General features: G+C 41.1%; 1 protein-coding gene across 3 annotated transcripts in view; it reads left to right on the forward strand.

Annotated features, from left to right (window-relative positions):
• Positions 1-24579, forward strand: part of DNAJC6 (DnaJ heat shock protein family (Hsp40) member C6) — a 153777-nt gene that overhangs the window by 51150 nt on the left and 78048 nt on the right. Inside the window, exon 1 of one of the 3 annotated variants that reach the window (XM_036826517.1) lies at positions 6322-6551. The exons of the other annotated variants lie outside the window; for them this stretch is intronic. Coding sequence (XP_036682412.1) covers positions 6356-6551 — 196 coding nt within the window. The 5' untranslated portion in view covers positions 6322-6355. Of the gene's footprint in view, positions 1-6321; positions 6552-24579 lie in introns of those variants that run through there. 3 annotated transcript variants of the gene reach the window in all.

Raw genomic sequence — 24579 nt, forward strand, 5'->3', positions numbered from 1 at the left:
GATACTTACTGAGCACCTACTGCTTGGCAGGCACTGTGCTAGGCCTGGCAATACATGGTGAATATTACCTTTACCTACCAGAGTTGCTTAAAATACCTGAATTATAAATTGACAAATAAAATTCTCAGGCTAACATATAGTCAAATAATAATATTTGTTTCATCAATTCTAAAACAGCTTAAAAATATATTAACATTTATGAAATCTTGAAGCATCTTAAATTGATAGTATGTCATGTATCATACTTGACCAGTAATATATTTTTTTAATGCTGCAACTTAAACTGGATGATTCATAGATTTGATGAGTAGGGCTTTTGTGTTTATTATGTGCTTTCATGTACCTTATTTCATTTGATTCTTCCTGTGAGGGAGGATGAGTAGTCCATTTTATAGAAAGGGAATATGGCTGTGAGTGGTAAGCCGACTGTAGAAAACTTGATGTGGCAGGTCTAGGACTCAAACATAGTTGTATTTTTTTCCTCCAAAGCTAGTGGTTTTCCACCATACCTTGATGTCTCTTTAATCTCCTTACACACATACATGTGTGAACACAATGAAGGTCAAGCTTCTTTTAAAGCAAAGAGGTTGCTTTTAATGAAAACAAAGCTTTTTTTTCCTTTTCGTGGTTTAAAACTAGGCCAAACTATAGCCACATATCAATTTTCAGGAGCACAACATAAAAAGTCTTCTAACTCAGATGGTTACAAAACAAGCTGCTTATTGGGACGCCACATTAATTAAAACCATTCAGGTTTCACTGAGCAGAACCTGTTGTGGGGTTAGTAAACCAAGAGTAGCTCCCATAAGGCACCCAGACCATTTTCACGGACCACACTTAGTAAGGCAGGTCAGAGCCAAGGAGTGACCCAGATTTCCTCCAGCTTTCACTTTGACCACTGGAATTACCTCTTATGACTGGTGCAGGGGCCAAAGCATGATCTTTCTAAATGGCAGTTTGAATCCCAGCCGATAGCTAGCTGTGTGAGCTTGGCAAGTTATTTACCCTCTGCAAGTTTGCCTCAAAATAAGGATAACACCTTTGCAGGGTTGTTGGGAAGGTGAGAGTTAAGGCGGGTTAGGTAATTGGCAAATGGTAAGTAATCAGTGGCAGTTATTTTTATTACTACTAGACTAGAGCTTCAGGGAGGTACAGGCTTCAGGGTATTGAGCTGTCTTTAAGAATATGCCCTGCCTGGAAAATTTGTCCTATTTTCTGGGAGACCCAGTACTCCACCAAGCACCAAGAACAGACCACCTCATTCCTGAGGAATATTTTAGGAATAATTGGGACTTTCTTCTATTAATATTAGCTCACTTCGTTTTTCCCCAGCATACTTCCTCTTCTTTTTTTGTGTATTGCTCTATGTGTAACTCTTGACAGCTGCCACTATTTATGCATGCGTTCTATGGTAAAACCTTGATTAAATGGGACTTAGCAACTGGAACACTTCAATGGCCATGGTTTTTCCCTCTGGGCTTCATTTGGAGGAGGAAGAAGGAAATGACAACTCAAGCGTTGAGAAAAATAGGAAAATTTAAGAACTAGAGAGAGTCCTGTAATTCAGCACTTTCAATTTTACTGCTAAGAGGAGGAGAAGCAATCAAGGCCTCTCTTCTGATTCATAATAGAGTTAGGTAATAATAGAGTCAGAAGAGAATTCCCAGTCTGTTGCTCTTTCTTCTGGACTATGGCTTGAACATGTGGCTTTGGCATCTCTCTTGATGTTGTTATTCCTCCAGGTTTGCCACTACATTACAGGTCTCAAATACATATGCCCACAGGGTTGACATAGTGGGGAAGAGTGGGGAAGGCTAGGAATCATACACTGGGAAGTGGTAGTGAAGTGTGGCATTCAAACTGGAGCCTGTGTACCTTTTGTAAAGGCATCTAAGCTGAAAATTTTTTTAAAAGTACAGCACAAACAAAACATGTCTGGGGCCAGATGTGGTCTCCTGGTCCCCAGTTTGAATGCCTTGCACCATCTATACCCATAGGCCATATTCAGTAAGGAGATAGTTGAATCATGTAACTGAGGCATGTTGCCAAAGAAAGTTTTAGTACTATTCATTGATTTATATCAGTTGAAGTGAAAACTGAAGAAGTTAATGTTAGAAAACAGATCATAATACATTTTGCAACAGAGGATAGAAGCTCTGCCCTCAGTTACAGTTTGGTTAGCCAGAATTCTTTGTTGTCTAATTATCCAGGTGAATTCAGATGTCACAGTGTGTAGGACATTCACACTGGGAATTCACCAGTCTCAGTACTGGAGGTTTTGCCCTACAAGCCCAAAACAATATTTCAGGAAATAACATCTTACTGTGTGCTAAAAACTGGTTTTCCAACCTACTTTATTTTTATGAGAATAATAGTCATGAATTGCTGTTTATTTTATAGTCCACTAGTAGACCACAACATGTAGTTTAAAAAAATCACTAGACTAGGTGATACTAATACATTTTTGCTTATTTATTTATTCATTAATTTTAAAATTCAGCAGGTACTTTTATCAATATCTAATGAGTATGAGATTCTCTTTTTGGTGTCATGGGGGTACAGACCTGAACAAAACATGGATTTTTGTATTTAAGGAGTCCAAAACCTAACAGGATAGACATGCATTAAAATATCTAAAAACTCAAGGCAGAATAATCACTTCACATTATACATAATGCTTTTATATTATCATAAATCATAATGACAGTAAATCTCTTAAGTACGCAAGACAGATTTTAGCCTAATTTTAGGTAGGAAATTATGTTTTTGAAAAAGTGACAAAAATAGAACAATGATACTGATAATAGCTTTTGTTAAGCACTTACTATGTGTAAGGTACTAATTTAATTCTCACTACAACCTTATTATGATGACACTATTATTCTCATTTTATAGTGGAGGAAAGTGAGGCAGAGAGGGTAACTTGCCTAAGGTTATAGAGCTAATAGTCCATGGAACTAGGATTCAGTCCTGGGAGATAAGGTGCTAGAATCTCAGTCGTAAGCAATGTTTTATAGTTCCTAGAGACAAAAAAGCACAGATCATAATCCCAGGTAGGTTGTGGTACATATTCATCGTCTAGCACCACCACAAAAGTTGTGCGACATCTGCTGTGACAGGAGAGCACTTTGGGGGTGGAGGGGATGGGGAGGAATAGAGTCTGCCTCTCAAACATTTCTCAGTGTGGATAATCTTCACCAAGTTAATGAAAGTGACTGAGTCAGCAATGGAAAAGGCAAAGGGAAGGAACACTCTCCCAAAGAGGGCATCTAGTCCTTTGGCTCTGCCCCATATGTGATGTGATATTCTTGAGATAAAATTAATTATGGAACAATCTTGATCTTGGAAAAACAGAGTTTGACTCTAAATGTTCACCTTGGATTTTACCAGTACCACCTCTCTTCCTTAAGCCTAAGCTCTCATGCAAAATCACATAGACAAGTTTCCATTAGTATAGTCCTGGAGAAAATAATACTTAGCCTTTATTGAGCTCCTCCCACGGGAGGAAGTCGGACTGTCAGCACTGCAGATAGAGCTGTGCCCAAGCCAGACCACTAATAGTAATAATAGAGAACACTTGTTAAGTACTTATTCTATACGTGTTATGTACTAGTTTAGTTCTTACTTCAACTATATGACGATGGTACTTTTATTATACTCTATTTTATAGAAGACAAAAGTGAGATCTTCGTGGATCCACGAACTCTTTATGAATTTGATCTTTAGAATAGTAAAGAAAATTTTAGTGTTGAAATTGGTGTATTTAATTTAAGCCCTAAAGTAATTTTTAAACTGTTGTAAATTAATCTAGTTACTGTATTTTCCTGCCTTATTATGTTCTTTATATCCCTAATTTTGTAGGGTTATTAATAGTTATTCTGATCGGTTGTATTTATGTTAAATTAAGTGTAAATATAAAAAATAAAATGGTCCCTGTATCCCACTCATGTTTTTCTTTAAATTTGCAAACTGGGGAAATAGATATCCCAAAATACAAAGGCCTATGTTTAATCTATAATTTCTTCCAGCAAAATGTCTGCAACTCTGAAAAGTTGAGCAAAAATAACTGAGGGCTTTTTTTTGAAAATAATAATTTTCACTTTTCAAAAATGGTCTTTTCTAAATTCTCTTAATCCAGGGTATAAATCCAGTATTTGTCAAGGCACATGATAGATACTAGGTATTTCCTCTCCCTGTGGGTCAGTAATAAATTAAAGGAGAAGGAAAGGTGCAGAAAAAGATTATTTAAAATGTTATTGGAAAAGATTTATTTACTAGACCTTACAGAGTATTAGTCAAGTATCTAAAATAGCTCAAACTGACAGATTGGGAAAATTGAAAGTATAAAGTTTGTGTTTAAATTTTATTACAATTTTAACTGCCACCACTGAAGTTGTTTGATCTTGTAAGTGAGCATTAACTGTGATTTGTGATTTGGCTCAGACCACATGTTCATCAGATAATGCAGTTAGGAGAGCAACTGCTCAGATAATTTACCTTTTCAGAGGGACTGGAGGAATATAGAAGACAGCAAGCACTCTTGGCTTTTACTGATTTATCCCCTTCCTATAAGAATTTGCATTTGAGTGATCCTTCAACAGGAAAATGACCCTCAATCCAATTAATTTATTTTATGTAGACCTGTGTAGAGCTAGAACTCCCAGGAAACTCGTTGGGTCCCAAATGATTTAGACTGAGGTCTCTTAGATGCTATAGTTTGATTTGTGTTCTTAAAGATATCAAAATAATAACAACAAGAGAAAATCGTGAAAGGTGAAATGTCAAATCTAGGTTTGTGTATGGGTTTAAGCAAATTTTACATGCATGTACGTTTTTCGTGTTTTGGTGATGAAACTCTGTCAGATGACTTGAAAAGCACCTCAGTCTTTCCAAATCTTAATAGGGAAAATGACAATTTTAAGCCAAGATTTTCACCTGAAATGATGAGAACGAAGGATACTTTTGCAATCTTATTATTTCAGGTGAAAATGGGCACTTGGTAATTGCATTTTGAAACTTAACAGAGTTAAATCCAGGTTTCATAAGGCTTGAAACATACAATGTTGAGATCCTCTTTAAGAATACAGAATCACAGATATAAAATTAGGTGCACAGCCTTGAAAGGGACTTCTCCAAAAAAAGGGCGCTGACTCTTAAGGTTCATGAACTTCTCAATAAATTCTCCTCTGATTAATTAGTGTCGGCTCTCTGTGCCCAGAATTATGAAAAAGGAGGGGAGGGCCCTAGAAAGAAAATCCTCATCTAGCTTGCTTCCCACGCATCCTCCTCAAGCCAGCTGAGTGGTATAGACCTTTCCCCAGGTCCCAAGGTAAATGATGTCAGAACTGAAATTGCACCTGATTCGACCCCCCTGGCACCCCCCCCCCCGCTCCCCCGCCAATTTTGTCCTTCAACAAATAGTTACTAGTCACATCTACTCACTAGGTGGAAAGGGCTCTAACTGCCTGCTAGCGTTAGGATAAGCAGGTCTTTGATATCTCACTTACGGATTTTACCCATTCTGGGAGATGTGCGCAGTGCTGCTGTTTCTTTCTGTCCTGGCACACTTATAGCCTGGCGTAACATGCGGTCTTTTTCTGTTCACTTGAGTTACAAGTCAGTCCTCCAGGAGGGCAACTGTAGGGGTGGCTTTGACTCGCCGAATCTTCCAGCAAGTATAGGCTAAGTTATACAAAGTGGGCGTGTCTGGAGCTTACCAAGAGACCCTCCCCCCTCGTCCCCAAAGCTTACCAGGCAGAGACACCCAGCCCCTTTCTTCTTTACCTCACGTGCGCAAACACCCTCTACCCTAGCGGTAGTAGTCCCCTCCTCCTCCCACCCCGCCCCATTTTCCGCCTTCAGCCCCCCCCTCCCCGAGAATCTCCCCTCCCTTACTCCCTCTTTCCTTCCCTCCCCGCGGGCCAGCCGCGCTTGGAGCTGCCCTGCCGCGCGGCGGGGCGACGCGGCGACACCTATAGGATTGCTTCCGGGCACTCCCGAGCCATAGGGGGGCTGGCCCGGGTCCGGAGCTCTGCAGGGCCGGCGGCTCCACGGCGGCTGCACCGGGGACGCGCGCACCCGCCCGCCCGCGTCCTCCCTCTCTCCCTCCCGCCCTCGCGCCCAGCGCCCAGAGCCGCGCTCTGCCCAGGGCGGTGGCTTCGCCGCGCCCCGCAAAGCTCCTCTCCGGTGGCCGCTCCCTCTTTCCCTCCTCTTTGCGTCATGTGGGGCACTTGATGGTTTTTGTTTTTGTTTTTGTTTTTCCTTAAAAGAAAATCCTCCTTTAGCCCTTTCCACCTTCCACCTCCCCCTTCGTCTCCCCAGGTTGATATTTTTTTCCTCTTCTGTGAGCTTGCCCATGAGCCTCCTCGGAAGCTACCGGAAAAAGACCAGCAACGATGGTTATGAATCCTTGCAGCTGGTGGACAGTAACGGGGACCTAAGTGCGGGGAGCGGCGGGGGAGGCGGCAAGCTGAGAGTGAACGCCGGGGCGGCAGCGGCGCGGAGTCCCGCCCGGCAGCCTCAGGACCGCGCCAGCACCATGGACAGCTCAGGTAGCGCAGCGGGCGGGCAGCGCCCCGCCGAACTCTGCAGGGCCCTCCAGTTGCGGCCCAGTCCACTGGCTCCCAACCCAGTCCGGCTTCGGAGAGGGCAGGATGAAGGCGAAGGCACCTAATACCACCAGGGTGTCACGTCTCTAATTTCTGTAGTCCAGGGAGCTAGGAAACGTTAGATCAGTCCGGAGGCCCAGTGACCGTAGCGAGCGCCTCTTAATCTCTCTAGGCTGCTAAATACACCAGCTGGGGGCGGGGAGAGGAGGGGAAAGGGGAGGGGAGGGGTGGACAGGATAGGGGAGGGGGTGGCGCGAGGAGCGGTTGGGAAGGGGGCGGGGAGAGGCAGCTGCTTTCACTACCCAGCTGGATGAGGGGAAGAGGTGAAGGACGAAGTGTGCTGATTGTTTTTGCAGCCTGCTGACGGTATTTATTCCAATTATTATTCTCGTAATGCTGATGTTACTTGCAATTCTGTAAAGCTCTGCCTCTTCTCTACTCTGCTGTCTGCTAGGTTTAATGCTGTTACCTTTCTTGAGCAAATTTTACCTGGGATCTAGAGCCCTTTTACACAGCTTTTATGATTTGCACAATGAAATTTTATTTCATCTGTTGTTGGCTTCTTTATCTTTATACTTTTGTACTGAGTGTATTAATATTTCATAAACCTCTATATGTAAGGAAAATGGAAATACCTCTAAACTTTACATCTGGGCTTGCGACCGTCTTTTAGAAAGCGTTTTAGCAAGTTGGATTTTCTCTTGGAAATGCTCTTAGCGATTTCCATAGCATAACAGTTATTTAATGTATCCATGTTGGACCAAGAATGTCATTATAGCTGTTTGCTTAACTTTTCAAGGAACCAAGGTAGGAGGATTGTTTACGTAAATATAATTTATAATTGAGGTGCTCAGTGGTTTGTTCTATATTGGTAACTTTAATACTGGACAACTGAGAACTCCAGAGGAAAGATTTGTGTTGAGTTGTTTGGGCAGTCATGAAACCAAACTGAATTTAATTCCTGCACTTTGCAAACAAATGCTTGTTTCTTTAAATCGTGTAATGGCTCTTCTTGGGCTACCATTTTCTATTTTCCTCATCCTATAAGTGGGATGAAATGTTGTCCACAGATGTTCAAGTGTCCAGGCTGAAAACTAATTTTATCCATGTAAGCTCCTATTGAAGTTAAATAAGGTATTGGTGGTGTGTTTTCTCAGTACTATTTTAAATTAAAGCTAAAATTATCCCTAAGGGGCTGATGCTTTCAAGGGCTTTGGTATTGGGGTTGTACATGGTTATTTGACTTATGTTTTTCCAAATCTGTGATATATCAAAGTACAAACCATCTTTTGACTGGATGTGATCTCCTTTAAATCTTACAAAAAAGATTCATGTACTCTAAATGATGCTACTATAATCCTTTTGGAACATAGTGTGCATATAAACAAATAACTGAAATGAAAATGAACATTTCCAGATGAGTATAGAGGAGCCTTGCTTCAGGGAAATGAAATATGAAATTCTGAACATTTCAATTTTTCATAGAGATTTTCATTTTAAAAATTGGAATTTTTTAAAAAAGTATGTTACATTGTGGAATAAATTCTACATATATTTCCTGAGCCTGGTTCTATGCCAGGCACTGTGCTAAGCACTGTAGGGAAGGCAGTCGTAAATGAGACACTTCTGACCTCTAGGGGGCCATCGTACGATAGCGGCGGTAACTTGAACGCAGAGCAGCTTATGCTAAGTTCTGGATTTTTGAGGATTTTTGGTTTTTTTTCCTATCTTCACGAAATCAGACTTTTTCAATAGGTTTAGAGAAAAAGAATGAATTGCCTTGATAAATTGTTGTAATGAAAAAGCATTTTTTTTAATAATTCTTGTTTGAGCTAGTTACAATATCTACCTTGTTTCTTCATTGATTACTACATTCAATACAATCATTTTTTTTTAAACTTTGGATTTATTTATTTATTTATTTATTTATGGCTGTGTTGGGTCTTCGTTTCTGTGCGAGGGCTTTCTCTAGTTGTGGCAAGTGGGGGCCACTCTTCATCGCGGCGCGCGGGCCTCTCATTATCGCGGCCTCTCTTGTTGTGGAGCACAGGCTCCAGACGCGCAGGCTCAGTAATTGTGGCCCATGGGCCCAGCCGCTCCGCGGCATGTGGGATCTTCCCAGACCAGGGCTCGAACCCGTGTCCCCTGCATTGGCAGGCAGATTCTCAACCACCGCGCCACCAGGGAAGCCCCAAAAGCATTTTTATTAATAATACTGTTATCTCTAAAGTGCTTTTGCTAGGAGTAGATTCTTCAGCTTGATCAAACTAGCACTATATGAAGAAGTTTCAGGGATCACCATCCACCCCCTTTAGGCTAAGAGAATATTGTGGCTTTGTTTCAACATGCATTTCGGGAGAATGCTGTTTGGATGAGGGATTGGTTCTTGAGAGTGGGCTTTCTTGTAGTGGGTAGCAAGTTTCATTTACTAGAGCAACTATATCTGTCCTGTCTAATTATAGTTCCTTCTTCTAAGATTTTCAAAGAGTGGCCTTGTGCAGTGTAAATGTATCCATTTGTTTCAGATATTTAATTAAACTCATGGATCACTTCTAAACCAGCAGTAATCTGCCTGTTTATTCAACTGATTGTACTGTGACATGCTGGATAGGACAGGTGGTTCATGGGGCTTTTGCTCTAACGAAAATGTTTAAGAATGAAAAAATATGTCAAGATCCCTTAGAGAATTTAAAGCTTAGTCTTAACAATACCTTACATCTGTATAGCTATTTATAATAGATAGGACACTTATCTTATTTCATTTCCCCAGAATTCTATTACATAGGGTAAGCAGCATGTGTCTGTGCCTAGAGACGTGGGATCAAACCTCTGCACTATTGTTACTAGCTGGAAAACCTAGAAATGTTTAAGCCAGTTCCCTTTTCACAAAACTAAGAACATCATAGTTGTTCTCACCATAGAGCTTAAGTTTGAGGCTTGAAACAACATGAGAATACATTTGCAGTTTTTCTTCTTTTTGCTGTCTGTGCCCTTCCAATTTATGAGATGAGGAAAGTTATTCTTACAGATGGCAGGAGACTTGTTCAAGGTAAAACAGCAAGTTAATGACAGCCAGATTCGAGTCTTCTGACTCTAAGGTCTAAGTTTTCGCCATTGAACTAAGCTATCTTTCTGTGTAGGCATAATATCATTGTTGAAATGGAAACAATATTATCTACTTTGATTTTCCCTGAGATATTCAGAGACTAATGACTTTATAAGTCAACAGATTCCAGATAGATTCCAGAGCAGCCCCCTTGCTGGATTTGTCTTGCAGAGCTCTCTGCCTGTCCTGGCTCACTTTCTCTTCATTTTTAAAGTTAATTAATTAATTAATTAATTTTTGGCTGTGTTGGGTCCTCATTGCTGTGTGCAGGCTTTCTCTAGTTGCGGCGAGCAGGGGCTACTCTTTGTTGCGGTGCGCGGGCTTCTCATTGCGGAGCACGGGCTCTAGGTGCGCAGGCTTCAGTGGTTGTGGCACGCAGGCTCCGTAGTTCTGGCTCGTGGGCTCTAGAGTTCAGGCTCAGTAGTTGTGGCGCACGGGCTTAGCTGCTCCGGGGCATTTGGGATCTTCCCGGACCAGGGCTCGAATCCATGTCCCCTGCATTGGCAGATGGATTCTTAACCGCTGTGCTACCAGGGAAGTCCCACTTTCTCTTAATTTAAATTATTCTCTAGAAGAGTGTCATTCAAAGGTCTTCCTCTCATATCCCACGTGGCATTGCAGCTATACCAATTCATTAGCTTAGAAACTTCATACCTCTCCTGTGTGCATTTCACCTTCCACTGAAAGTAGAATCCACAGAAGTAGAATGCCCAATCTTGAGTCACTAAAGTGTTCCAACATTAGGCTTTACTTACAAAGTTCATAATGACAAGTCATAAGACAGTAGACTAAAATCCAGATTTTAACCCTCAGAATGGGAGAAAATATTTGCAAATGAAGCAACTGACAAAGGATTAATCTCCAAGATTTACAAGCAGCTCATGCAGCTCAATAACAAAAAAACAAACAACCCAATCCAAAAATGGGCAGAAGACCTAAATAGACATTTCTCCAAAGAAGATATACAGATTGCCAACAGACACATGAAAGAATGCTCAACATCATTAATCATTAGAGAAATGCAAATCAAAACTTCAATGAGGTATCATCTCACACCGGTCAGAATGGCCATCATCAAAAAATCTAGAAACAATAAATGCTGGAGAGGGTGTGGAGAAAAGGGAACCCTCTTGCACTGTTGGTGGGAATGTAAATTGATACAGCCACTATGGAGAACAGTATGCAGGTTCCTTAAAAAACTAAAAATAGAACTACCATACGACCCAGCAATCCCACTACTGGGCATATACCCTGAGAAAACCATAGGTCAAAAAGAGTCATGTACCAAAATGTTCATTGCAGCTCTATTTACAATAGCCAGGACATGGAAGCAACCTAAGTGTCCATCATCGGATGAATGGATAAAGAAGATGTGGCACATATATACGATGGAATATTACTCAGCCATAAAAAGAAATGAAATGGAGGTATTTGTAGTCAGGTGGATGGAGTTAGAGTCTGTCATACAGAGTGAAGTAAGTCAGAAAGAGAAAAACAAATACAGTATGCTAACACATATATATGGAATCTAAGGAAAAAAAAAAGGTCATGAAGAACCTAGTGGCAAGACGGGAATAAAGACACAGACCTACTAGAGAATGGAGTTGAAGATATGGGGAGTGGGAGGGGTGAGATGTGACAGGGTGAGAGAGTGGCACGGACATATATACACTACCAAATGTAAAATAGATAGCTAGTGGGAAGCAGCCGCATAGCACAGGGAGATCAGCTCGGTGCTTTGTGACCACCTAGAGGGGTGGGATAGGGAGGGTGGGAGGGAGGGAGATGCAAGAGGGAAGAGATATGGGAACATATGTATATGTATAACTGATTCACTTTGTTATAAAGCAGAAACTAACACACCATTGTAAAGCAATTATACCTCAATAAAGATGTTTAAAAAAAATCCAGATTTTAATGGGATTTAAAAGTATAAGGATGATGAAGAATGCTAAAATGTTTTCTTGCCTTGTATGAATCTGACTGAAAACAAAAATTATCTTTAACAAATACTATTCCAGGTAGTGTTTAAACACAGCACCCACATTTTGAATCTGGCTTTAACTTTATGAAACATTTACTTGGATAACTTCATAATTCATTGAAATATCATCAGCATATATGTACTAATATTACTTACTCAGGAATACCTGCCCATTTAAGGGTCTTGAAGGTTGAAGGCAAAGTTGATTCATCCAACTTATTTAGTTGTGGCTAAAGTTTGAATGACTCTGGATAACCATTTAAGGATGCACTTGTGTCAAATTTCAAATACTTGGAGACTGCCATGTTTCATAGACTTAGGAGAATCCATGTAGCCTATGATATACACTTTCTGTGAGGAAGCTTTCACTGCCTTCTGAGGCAGTACCTTTGGACTGCTCTCATTGGTAGAGAGTCCTTTCTTTTATCTAGGCAAAAATCAGCCTTTCTGCCCTCTACATTTCAAAATAAATCTAACCCCCTTCCAAAGGTTTTTCATCAGTTTTTATTATAAATGTTTTCCATGCTCTTGGCTAAGAAAGAATAAAAGATTTCATAAAGGAATAAAACGAAAAATGTAGAAATGTACCTTCTCCCTTCCCTGATCTTTTAGGTCCTTGCCCCAGAGATAACCCCTATTGAAAGTTTGTGTAAACAAGTATAGGGCTTCCCTGGTGGCACAGTGGTTAAGAATCAGCCTGCCAATGCAGGGGACACGGGTTTGAGCCCTGGTGCGGGAAGATCCCACGTGCCGCGGAGCAACTAAGCCCGTGCACCACAACTACTGAGCTTGTGCTCTAGAGCCCGCAAGCCACAACTACTGAGCCCATGCACCACAACTACTGAAGCCCGGACACTTAGAGCCCGTGCTCCCGCAGCAAGAGAAGCCACCACAATGAGAAGCCCGCACACTGCAACGAAAAGTAGTCCCCCTCGCCGCAACTAGAGAGAGCCCGTGCACAGCAACGAAGACCCAACGCAGCCAAAAATAAATAAATAAATTTATATTAAAAAACCCCACCAAAAATATATTGTGTATATATATGTGTGCTTATATAAGATTAAAACTGTAATAAAATACAGATTCAAAGTTGTAACCATGTACCTTTATATACAATTGTTCAATAATGTTTAATGATAAAAATAGCTACAATTTAACGACTACAATCCAGGCATTGTGCTAAGTAAGCATTGTACATATGGTATCTTATTTAACCCTCATAAGAATTCTTTAAGGTGGGTGATAGTTACTTTCCTCTTATAGTTGAATAAACTGAGGCACAGAGAGGTTAAGCAAGTTGCCTGAGGTTACACAGGCTCTACTCATTCTATATTGAGTAAAATTCCATAGAGAAATGCCTATAAGATTGCAAATGAAGAACTTAGTAGTAAATGTTTCTATCTGCTTCTTTCCCTGAGGTAAGAAGAAATAAGAGCGTCTGAGGGAGCTGAAATAAATGTAGTTGTTTTTCATGTTGAATCTCGTGAAACAAGTATCTCCTCTTGTATTAAATATAACATAAAGAATTTTAAAATGCTGGAAACAAAGGAAATAGAATAAAAACAGTATTGGATAAGGCTTATTAAATCCTGATATAGCGCTGAGAAAAGAGTATAATTGGTGCAGCTTCATAAATTTATGGAACAATATCTTGCCGATGAAAATGAGTCCCTGCTGCTCTGGGAATTAGGTCCAGAGTATTCTTATCTGGACGTCAGAGTCCCCTGTAGTACCTCTGAAAGCCGGCCCAATAGAACTTCATGTCCTTTCTTTACTGGTAGGTCCCTTGCCTCCCACCTGCATCTCTATGCTTCTGCATACACTGTTCCCTCAGCTTAGGCCAGCTTATCCCATAGCCATCTAGATGTCCACTTTTCCAGGTTATCTCCTACTCATTCTTCAGGACGTGGCTGCCATAATCTTAAACCCTATAAGCTGCATGAGATGGAGCATTCTCCATGCTCCTTCAGTGCCTTGCACGTCCCTGTCATAGCTCTCATCACACTGAGTTGTGATATGTTGCCTAGCATGTCTCTCCGTCTAGACAGTAAGTAAAGTTCAGAGCAAGCCTGTGTCTTATTTACCTTTGTATTCTTGTCACTGCTTGGCATTTATTAGGAGCCTGATAAATACTCTTTGAATGAATGAAAGCATGAACGGATTTGAATTTTTAAAAAGGGCATTTATAATGAAATATGCCCATCCAAACCTAAAAATAAGCATACAGCTAGATTTTCACAGAAATGAGGCCAGACTTGAAAGAAGTGAAACTGTTGGCAAAAAGCTAGACCAGTTCAGTAATGAGCATTTTTTCATATGCAGGGATACCAGAGGGGAGAGAAGGATGATTAATACATAGTCCCAGACTCCCAAGAATTTTCTTATGTGTAAATAATTAGCTTAACGAAAGACTGCTTTCTTGACCAAAAAAATGCAATCTATTGTATGATTCATCAAGGCAACTTTTTCAGCAGAAAAACAGAAACACTAAATATATACAACTAAAAAATAGACTAACAATAGATGACTTTTCTCTGAGGTCTGTGTGTTTCATCAGTATCACAAGGTTTGAATCTTAGCCATTTTCAGGTTTAGTGTTAAACATTTTTTTTGTATCACCTTTGGCCATGTGTAGTTATATACAAGCTTTATGGTGACTTACTGCTTTTTATCACCTGTACTCATCTTGAACTCCTTTTGGAAAGAATCTATAATTTTGAAGTGGATTGAAGAATCCTGCAGTTTAGATGGTACATTTCCTTGTTGCCAAAACTTGTAACTCAGGAAAAAAACTAAATTACAGTTAGTGTATCTTAAACAATTTCTCTTGAAATCTACTTGGAAGCTTTCGACAGAGCAGCTCAGTGTATGAGAATTAGTCCTTCACGGTCAAAGGAATTAGGAAATTTCATGACATGTGTTAAGAGATCTGGCAGTTTCTGTTACCTTTAATTGCTTTACCTGACATGTCACAGGCTATAGTCTAGATCCAAAATGCCTTGTTATTTCAATAATGCATCAAAGCATAATTTTAACTGGGGATAGAAATTAAAATTCAGCTGTGTGTGGTGTTACCAATGCAAATAACCCCACCACAGAAGCAATCAGATGACCCAGTAGCTTCTGTGCAGTGTTGGGGGTTTGCATGTGCAAAAAATTACTGTTGGCATCTTGCAACTAGTACCCTACCTGGTGGCTGGCAGGTTTGTTTGGCATACGTTGTAAGCCATTTCCTGATTTTAGAAATACTATGCTGTGAAAGATGTGCACGCTGGAATTTGGCATATAAGTGGTATAATAAGAGACAGAGAAAGTGTGAAGGGGGTGCAGAAGAAGAAGCTGTAATTTGAACCAGGAGGACTAGGGAAGGCCACAGTGGAAAGTGGTGTTTGAGCCAGGTGTCAGTAGGTGGAGGAGGAAAGGAAAATTGTTTGGGGCTGAGGGCTAAGACACAGTGGCATCATCATGCATGGTGTGTTGAGAGACCTGCATTTAGACCTGGGAGCTGAAGCCCTGATGGGTGGGAAGGACCTCTAGTGGATGGCACTGAAGATAGATCGGGTGAGCTTGCTGAGGAGGTTGGACTTTATTCTGCAGGCTGGGGGAGGTCGCTGAAGGTTTGGGAGTGGGGCTGGAGGCAAGCCCGACTTATCCAACAGGCATAGTGCCTAGGGACCATAATAATTTTTTTTTTAATTTAATTTAATTTTTTTTTTTTCTGTGTTGGGTCTTCATTTCTGTGTGAGGGCTTTCTCTAGTTGCGGCAAGCGGGGGCGACTCTTCATTGCGGTGCGCGGGCCTCTCACTATCGTGCCTCTCTTGTTGCGGAGCACAGGCTCCAGACGCGCAGGCTCAGTAGTTGTGGCTCACGGGCCTAGTTGCTCCGTGGCATATGGGATCTCCCAGACCAGGGCTCGAACCTGTGTCCCCTGCATTGGCAGGCAGATTCTCAACCACTGCACCACCAGGGAAGCCCCACAATAATTTTAAGGCCCACAAAAATGTTTTAATTTCAATTTCTTTTAAAAACCGGAATAAATAAATAACAGTAAGGAATTCATCGTTATATCAATGCAGTAAAAAAATATGTAAACTTTTTTAAAAATGGGGGAATGGGCACAGGAAGGCAGAAGTGCCCAGAGCCCACAGAGTCTCTTGCAGCTCCAGAGAGAAGAGTGTAATGTGTGAATCCTGAGGATAATTTGCAGCTGTGTAAGGGATGGAGTCCATCTGTGGTTCCTACCTGTGTCCTCGCTGCATCATATTTTCTTGAAGTGCTGGTTGAAAACACTGATCCCTGGGCTCCAGGAATTTCTGATTTGCTAAGGAGGGAGGGGGTGTACTGAAAGAGAGAGCGTATACGCCTGGAGGACAGGGAGAACAGTTCCGTGGCAGTTTAGTTGATGCCCTGAGAAATAACTAAGGCCCAAGCCAGGGCAGTGCCAGTGAGACTGAAAGGAAGAGGCCGCTCCTGAAAGCATTATGCAGAAGAGTGGACAGGCTGACAGCTGACTGGATGTGGGGAGGGAGGCCTAGAGAAAGCTAGAGATGATTAGCCTGGATGGCAGGAGGAGAGGAGGTAGTATTTCCAGTCTTGGCTAGAAGTGGAAAATATGACCAACTGGTTTTCTCTGCTGCGGATGCACCACGGGCACGCGTGTGGCAGGGCTGAATATGCTGTCAGCTTGGCACAAGATTTCACCAGGCTTTCAGCTCTTTGGTAAGCTGCCCATCAGGCTGTGCAGATCTCCAGGGCAGTGCTGTGGAGGGGCAGGAGGCAGGAGCAGAGCCTGTGTTTGCCTGGAGGGAGGAGTAAGGTAATCGGTGGAAATGCTAGAACCGAAGCTCTGTGGCACTGGGCTGAGTCCAGGACCGAGGCTGGAGGCCAGGACCGTGTAGGGTAGCCAGCCTGCCCTTACTCCCATTCGCACTGGCTGAGCCCTCGGCTCTGGTTCCTTGCCTGGTGATGGAGGCACAGGAAGAAAGCTCAAACGCCAAAGAAACTTGGAAGATGATTACTGCAGCAGGAATTCTCGGTCTCTATGGAAACAGACAAGTGCCTGAAAAAAACCCTGACCCTAGGAATTCTCCGGGTCTGCTTGTGCCAGCATTGGGCCACTTGAGCATTGCAGCACAAGTCCTAGCAGGACAGAAGCCCTCATTTCTCCTTTCTCTCTCCTCCTCTGCAGCCCTTCTTCCCTCTCTTTGCTTCTTTCTTTCTCTTTCCCCTTCACTTCTGTCTTCAACTTCCTCGTCCCCCTCTTTCCTCCTTTGCCTCTGCTACTCTTCTGCTCTGTTTTTCTCTCTCTTTTCCCCTTTCCTGTCTGGATCTCCTCCCTTCTCCCCAGTCAGTGAGTCAGCATGTTTTGGGAGACTTGGAGCCCCATACCATAAGAAGTGTGTGGATGACTGTAGTTTTGGGGTGTGTGTGTGTGTGTGTGTGTGTGTGTGAAACTTAGATCCCAGCCTGCTGCATGTGGTCCAATAGGTGTGAACAGTGGTGTCACTTTCCAGTTTGGGTAATTGCATCTGACCTACCTAAAATTTCACTTGCTGTTTCAATTAGCAAAGTATTCCATGCTGTGACTTGGTGATGAGCGGTTTCATAAGCCTCCATCCCAGAGGTAACTGCATTTCATTCAGATGAAGGAAAGAATTTTACTTCCTAATTCGCAACTAGGGAGTGCAAGATCATAGCTCGCCATTTCCCCCTCCCTCTCTCTCTTACCACACCCCTGCAGGAACGCAGCTCTTTCTCTTCCCCTCTGCTACTGCTGAAGCCTAGATAAATTGCTGTGTTTTCAATCTTTACAGTTCAGTTTGTTGGTGCTCTTGCGTAGCGGGGGTATTAGGGAATCATGTGTCAGAAACCCCAGATATAAGCTCTGGCTCTGTCCTTTGCAGGCTGTGACCTCGGGCAGGTAATTCAAGTGAGAACAATCATACTGACCCTGCCTGTTTCACAGGCAAGGTGAAATGTAGCTGATAGCACCGTGCAGTGACTAACCCTTCATTTATTCACTTCACAGTGTCTGTGGTCTGCCTACTATGTGCTGGTATGGTCCTAGGCACAGAGATACAATGCAGGATGAGACACAATCCAGTAAGCAAAGATAAAGGATTATGTGGAGTGTTAAATGCCACGGAGGGGACCAGAGTGAGAAAGAATAACTCAGGGTGGTGGAGGCCTGTTTTACAGAGCATGATCAGGAATGCCTTTCTGAGGAGATAATATCTGGGGTGACACCTGAAGAAACAGAAGCAAACAGAAAGAAAAATAAGAAGAGCTGGACGTAGAACGTACAGCAAATGCAAAGACCTGGAAGAGGGAAAAAGCTTTGCAGAGAGGAGTAGTGGTGTAACTGGCACTTAGGGAGCCAGGAGGGAGTGACAAAAAAAGAAGTCCGAGTTGTGTTGTAAGAGACCATTTGACTGCTTATGTTGAGAAAGAATTTGAGGTGGCTTCATAGTTATTCTAGATTGTAGGCAGGACTTATACACCATGGGTGAGGTCAGCAACTATGCTGTTCCACAATAATGGCCACCTTTTTTTCTTTTCCAAGTGCAAATGACATTTTCACAGCATCCTAGTGTTGGCAACATGTTTTTTTTTTTTTTTTTTTTTAATACCCTGTCAGTTTTAGTTCTTACGATGATCCATTGGAGTAGGTGGCGTTTACAAAATGTTTTAGAGATAAGGAGTTCTGCTAAGTTCAGTGAGCTGATACACAGCCAAGCCGGCAGCAGGGCCCAGGTCTTCTGACATATCGGAGTGTGACAGAGATTGCAAAGGAGGAGGCCTGAGATCTTGGGCACCCAATGGCCAAGATGTATCAGCTACTTTAGGAGAAGACAAGCTGGAGGGATAGAACAGGAAAAATTGGGTTTTAGCTGTTAGGGAAATTGGCTTATTAGGTGCCTCAAAAAAGTATAGCAGGATTTCGCTTTAATTATTCGTCTTAACACCCAGCCGTTAAACCCCCTCCCAGGGTAGGAGGCTGGCTTTGTTTCTCATGTGCCAGGAGAGAACTGTCTCCATTATGCCTCTCACTGGCACACACAGCCTGGCAGGCTTTCACGCTGTCTTGTTTTGTGAGCATTTGCAGTTCTAACAGAATACAGTTCTATTTCATATGTTGCTTTGTTTTCAAGCCTTTGCGTGAGAGCCGGGCTTCTTGTCTCTTAAAAACCAAAACCAAACCAAAACAAAAGCCCCTGTTTTTGTTTATAGCAGTGGTACCTCTTTATGAAAAGAAAATTTAAAACGATTCAGAGAGTGGTATAAAAATGAAAATAAAAGTCCACTTCTTTTCTCTCAGCTTTTAGTCTTACTCTCCAGATATACTTAATATTAATGATTTCTTGCATATACTTAGAGAATATGCAAGCATATGCAAGCTTATATACAACTGCATAGACACATGCAGATTCCTGCACACCCATATACATATACACGCATTCATATATAATGTATACTTGTATATCCTGGAATCTTATACATGCTGTTATATAACTTGATTTTTACTTAATACTATGTCTTGGATAACCTTCTACATTAGTACCTAGAGATGTAACTCATTTTCTCTAATGACTGCTTTGAATTCCACTGTCCAAGTTCCTCTATTGATAGGCAGTAAATATCTTTGAACATAAATTTTTGTATATTGTATATGTGGTATACCTCTGGGATAAATTCTTAGAAATGGCATTGCTAGGAGAAAGAGCCTATTCATTTCACATTATGATAGATCTTGCTGCATTGCTTTCTAAGAACCTTGTACCAACTTAGATTTCTACTAACAGTGTATGGGATTACTTTTTTCCCCCACATCCTTGTCAAGGCTGAGTATTATCAAACTTCTTAATTTTTGGCAGTCTCATAAATGAGAAATAGTGATAATGCTTTGCTTAAAACTGGCATTACATGTTGATACTTCCATGAGTTACTTTGGTTTTTGGAAATGGGGTTTGATTACTTTTTATTACATAGGTAATATATATCTAGGGAAAAACAATTTAGAAAATGCAGAAAAGCACACACACACACACACACACACACACACACACACACACACACACAATAACTGATAAACTTGTTTTCCATGGATGACCATTATTAACATTTTGGGATTGATCCTTTTGTCTTTTATCTACGTGTAAAAATATGAATGAACAGATTTTCTGTTACCTTATTGGCTCTCCATTAATTGTGGCTACTAGTCTTCTTGTAGAATGCTGCAGTATATCAGTGGAGAGAGCACTGGAGTTGGAGCTAGTGATTGTTCTAGATTCAAGTTTTGAAATCACTGATTAGCTTTGTGACCTTGGGCAGTGCCTTTCTCATCAGATTGTTAGGAAAATCAAATGGGATAAGGTATAGAAAAGTGCCTAGTGTATTTCCTGCCCTAGAGTAGATGCTTGATAAGTGTTTGCTGCATCAAGTGGTTGAAGCTAAGTGAGCCCATGTTGGGAATATTTTATTATCCTGAGTTTTCTTCAAAGTGGATTATTTTACTTTTTTCATTTTACAAGGTTCTGAGCATTTTCTTTGTTATATTCATTCTGGGATTGTTCATAAGCTTTAAGACAATGTGTGGTTACCATGTAGTCCTCATAAATGTGTAGGGTTGTTATCAGCAGAACTCTTGGACGAGGCGGTCAACAGGCTTGATACATTATAAGGTCCTCAGGACAGCCCCGTTGAAGGAGAATTTTCAGGGTGGAGGATGAAACCCGGGAACTTTCCAAGGATGAAAGGAATCTACTGTTTATGTTCTAAGCGTGATTAGTCATTGCTTATATTTTTTTCTTTATTTTTTTCCCCAGTATTGCTACAGAAGCTAGTTCACGTAAAGCAGTGGTTCTCCAAAATGTCTGGAGACAATTTTGGTTGTCACAGTGTGGGGGAGGGGTTGTTCCTGGCATCTAGTGGATAGAAGCCAGGGTACTGCTAAACATCCTACAGTGCACCAGACAGCTCCACACAGTAAAGAATTATCTGGCCCAAAATGTCAATAGTTTTAAGGTTAAGAAACTCTGATGTTAATGGAATGAGTATATTGATTACGAGTTAAAGATAGTGAGCGTGGTGAAGTATGCATTCATGGACCCATCAAACTAATGGTACTGGTCAGTGCTAGGCTACAAATTAAACCATACCTAAAAGGAATTTCTTCCTGGCTGCAAGAAGGTCCTTTGCTTTTCAGAAAGATGGTGTGGGAAAGGCCTAAGTTATAAAATGGTTCTGTTCAGCTAGGATTATTACCTGGAGGCAGCCGAAGTCCTAGAAAGTTCAAGTTTGTGTCTCAGTCTCTGTGGAATCCAAGATGGACTTCCTTTGTTCATTCAAGCATTTATTCATTCAGCAAACACTATTAAATGACTACCAGCCAAATAACTGTGCTGTGAAATCAAAAAGAGAAAGAAACAAAAGTCACAGTATCTGCCCTAGAGGAGCATCGAAGACGGTATTGTGGTTAAGACCTCAGATCTGGATCTGGATTGTATCCTGGGCTCAAATCCTGCCTCTGCCACTTGTAATTTATGTGATTCAGGTTGTCATTTTAGGATGAGGTTAAGAACATCTACCTCACGTGATTGTTGTAATGATCAAAATGTTGACAAACATAGGATGTTTAGAACAGTGTCTATCTCAATAAAATTTTCTTGTTATTTTTAATTCACTGCTGTTCCTGGAATCTTGGAGCCCTATGGATTATCTAGTTTAGGGTTTTCATTTTGATTAGCACTAGATTCCTTTTTCAATAAAGCCTTACCCAGACTCTTACTGTATGCAATACATGAAAACAGACCAACTCTGGTTAAAATAAGGATGGGAGGCTGGGATACTGCTCTCTTGGGACCACTTGCCTCTCCTGCCCCAGCAGTGGTTTCTTGTGTGTAATTGCAGAACCTGGGGCTGAGTAGCATCCAGCTTGACAACCGCTGAGCTCACCTAGTCTACTCATTTTGAGAGTGAGGAAACTGAGGCCTGGAGAGAGGAAGTGGCTTAAAGGGGGGATAAGGCAAGTACACAAATCACTCTGCTGTGCATGTGCCAAGCACAGCAACATGCGCTGGGAGGGAGTTGAGAGAAGACAGAGACAGACTTCTCCGTGCTTAGGTTTATTTAGGACTGGTCTTGAAGGATGAGTAGAATTTGAACATTTCAGATAAAGTAGGAAAGAATATTTTCAGAGGAAGAAAAAGGTGATAAAGGGATGGAGGAAAAATCATTTAGAGTCTTTAGTGAAGGCTCCATGTCTTAGTAAATTATCTTTGGTTGCAAGTAATAAAAGCCATTTCAAAACATGTTAATGGAAAACCAAAGGAAGGGAGTTGTTATAAAGTCACAGGCTACCTTCTGAGTCCCAGGGTCAGAGAGTGGAGCCCTGCCTCATTTGTGCCTGGAACTCCAGAGCTAAGAGCCTCACGGCAGCCCCTCTCTCTAGTGCTTCATGGTTCTTGTTTTGCTTCTTCCTATGCATTTGCTTTATCCTTCATTCTCTCTCTGTAGACCAGCTTTCTGGTCTTCTCTTTGTAGATAGCTTCTCCAAAATTCCCAGTTTACATGTCACTAATTCAAGCATTCAGTCTTCACTGATCATCTGTCTCTGGATCCCAAACTCTAAATTTCAGGAGAGAATCCAATTGGCTTAATAGGTGTTGCATGTGTACCTCTCATCCAGTAGCTGCAGCCGGGGTGGGAGATGTGAGGAACCTGTCTTGTCGTGTTAACATTGCTGGCAAAGCTGCACTCAAACTTGAAAATGAAACAGCTTGACCTGCAAGTTGCTCCTTTACCATCAGTGGAGACAGGCGTCTGTGTATCTATAACAAAGTATGAGGTAAAGAATCTGGGCAAGAAGTAAGTTAGTGGGTTGATGAAGGCTTCTCTGAGGATGGACAGTAGTGCTGGCTCTGAAGTGTCGGCAAGAAGGAGCTGAGGGAGACGTTACACGTAGGAGCTGACTGGAAAGCTGGAAGAACATGGAATGTTTGTGTTATAGTGAGCGTTGAGTACCTGTGAGTACCTATATGTGTCAGAAAGTTCAGTCATTCACTCAGACAACAAATATTTATTGAAGACTTCCTAGAAGGAGGGTATGTTAATGGATGAAGAAACAAAATTAAAATAGTTAAATTGCTTCTCCAGTGTCATAGAGAATGAGAATATGAACCATATCTAGAACGTTTTAGTCTTAAAATTTTTTTCTCTATAGTTTCTTCTTTTATGCTTTTTCTTATTTTTAACATCTTTATTGGAGTATAATTGCTTTACAATTATAGGGAGCTCCCACCCTCCCTATCCCACCCCTCTTCGTGGTCACTAAGCGCTGAGCTGATCTCCCTGTGCTATACAGCTGCTTCCCACTAGCTATCTGTTTTACATTTGGGAGTGTATATATTGTCACTGCTACTCTCTCACTTTGTCCCAACTTCCCCTTCCCGCTCCCCACCCCATGTCCTCAAGTCCATTCTCTATGTGTGTATCTTTATTCCTGTCCTGCCCCTAGGTTCATCAGAACCATTTTTTTTAGATTCCATATATATGTGTTAGCATATGGTATTTGTTTTTCTCTTTCTGACTTACTTCACTCTGTATGACAGACTCTAGGTCCATCCACCTCACTACAAATAACTCAATTTCGTTTCTTTTTATGGCTGAGTAATATTCCGTTGTATATATGTGCCACATCGTCTTTATCCATTCATCTGTCAGTGGACACCACGATGAGGTATCACCTCACACCAGTCAGAATGGCCATCATCAAAAAATCTACAAACAATAAATGCTGGAGAGGATGTAGAGAAAAGGTAACCCTCTTGCACTGTTGGTGGGAGTGTAAATTGATACAGCCACTATGGAGAAGAGTATGGAGGTTCCTTAAAAAGCTAAAAATAGAACTACCATATGACCCAGCAATCCCACTACTAGGCATATACACTGAGAAGACCATAATTCAAAAAGAGACACATACCACAGTGTTCATTGCAGCACTATTTACAATAGCCAGGATATGGAAGCAACCTAAGTGTCCATCGACATTTCTGCTTTTTCTACTTGATTCTACAAGGTCAGAAATGACGTAGAGCAAGGGTGGTGGCTCATGCTTTTTATTTTTTTTAAATAGCTGTTGAAATTGTGCATTGTCCTAACTTCCTAAAGTGGGAATACATACATAATTTCCATAACTATGAAATGATTTTTGTGTGGGTGTATGTTTGTTTTAGGGGAATTGTTTGGGCAGGTGATTTCTAAGATCTCTTCTAACATTTCAGTATTCAGGGACTTGGCTCTCTTTCATCTCAGTAATGTTGGCAACCGGTTAGATTTAATTTATTGTAGAATTGCTTATAATAGAAAAAAATTTAAAGCTACCTAAAATGTTCCAAAATAGGAGATTGGTTCAGATAATTATGATATGCCTATATGGTATTACTAAATAGCCATTAAAAAATAATTGTTCAGATGGATAAACAACAAGGTCCTACTGTATAGCACAGGGAACTATATTCAATATCCTGTGATAAACCATAATGGAAAAGAATAAGTGTGTGTGTGTGTGTGTGTGTGTGTATATATATATATATATATATATATATATATCTGAATCACTTTGCTGTACAGCAGAAATTAACACATTGTGAATTAACTATACTTCAATAAAATTTTAAAAATTGTTCAAGGAATTTTTAATATGATGGGAAGAGCCTTAAAATATAAAATTCATGAAATAAGATAAACTACATGCTAAATTAACCTATGTAAAGACACACACACATATATTTGTATATATACCCAAGAAAATCATTGTAAGGATATGTAATAGTCTAAAAATGAAGGAACTAGATCAAAATATTATAAAAGGATATTTGGA

Source organism: Balaenoptera musculus, chromosome 1 (assembly GCF_009873245.2).
Source record: "Balaenoptera musculus isolate JJ_BM4_2016_0621 chromosome 1, mBalMus1.pri.v3, whole genome shotgun sequence".
NCBI classification, from domain to species: Eukaryota; Metazoa; Chordata; class Mammalia; order Artiodactyla; family Balaenopteridae; genus Balaenoptera; species Balaenoptera musculus.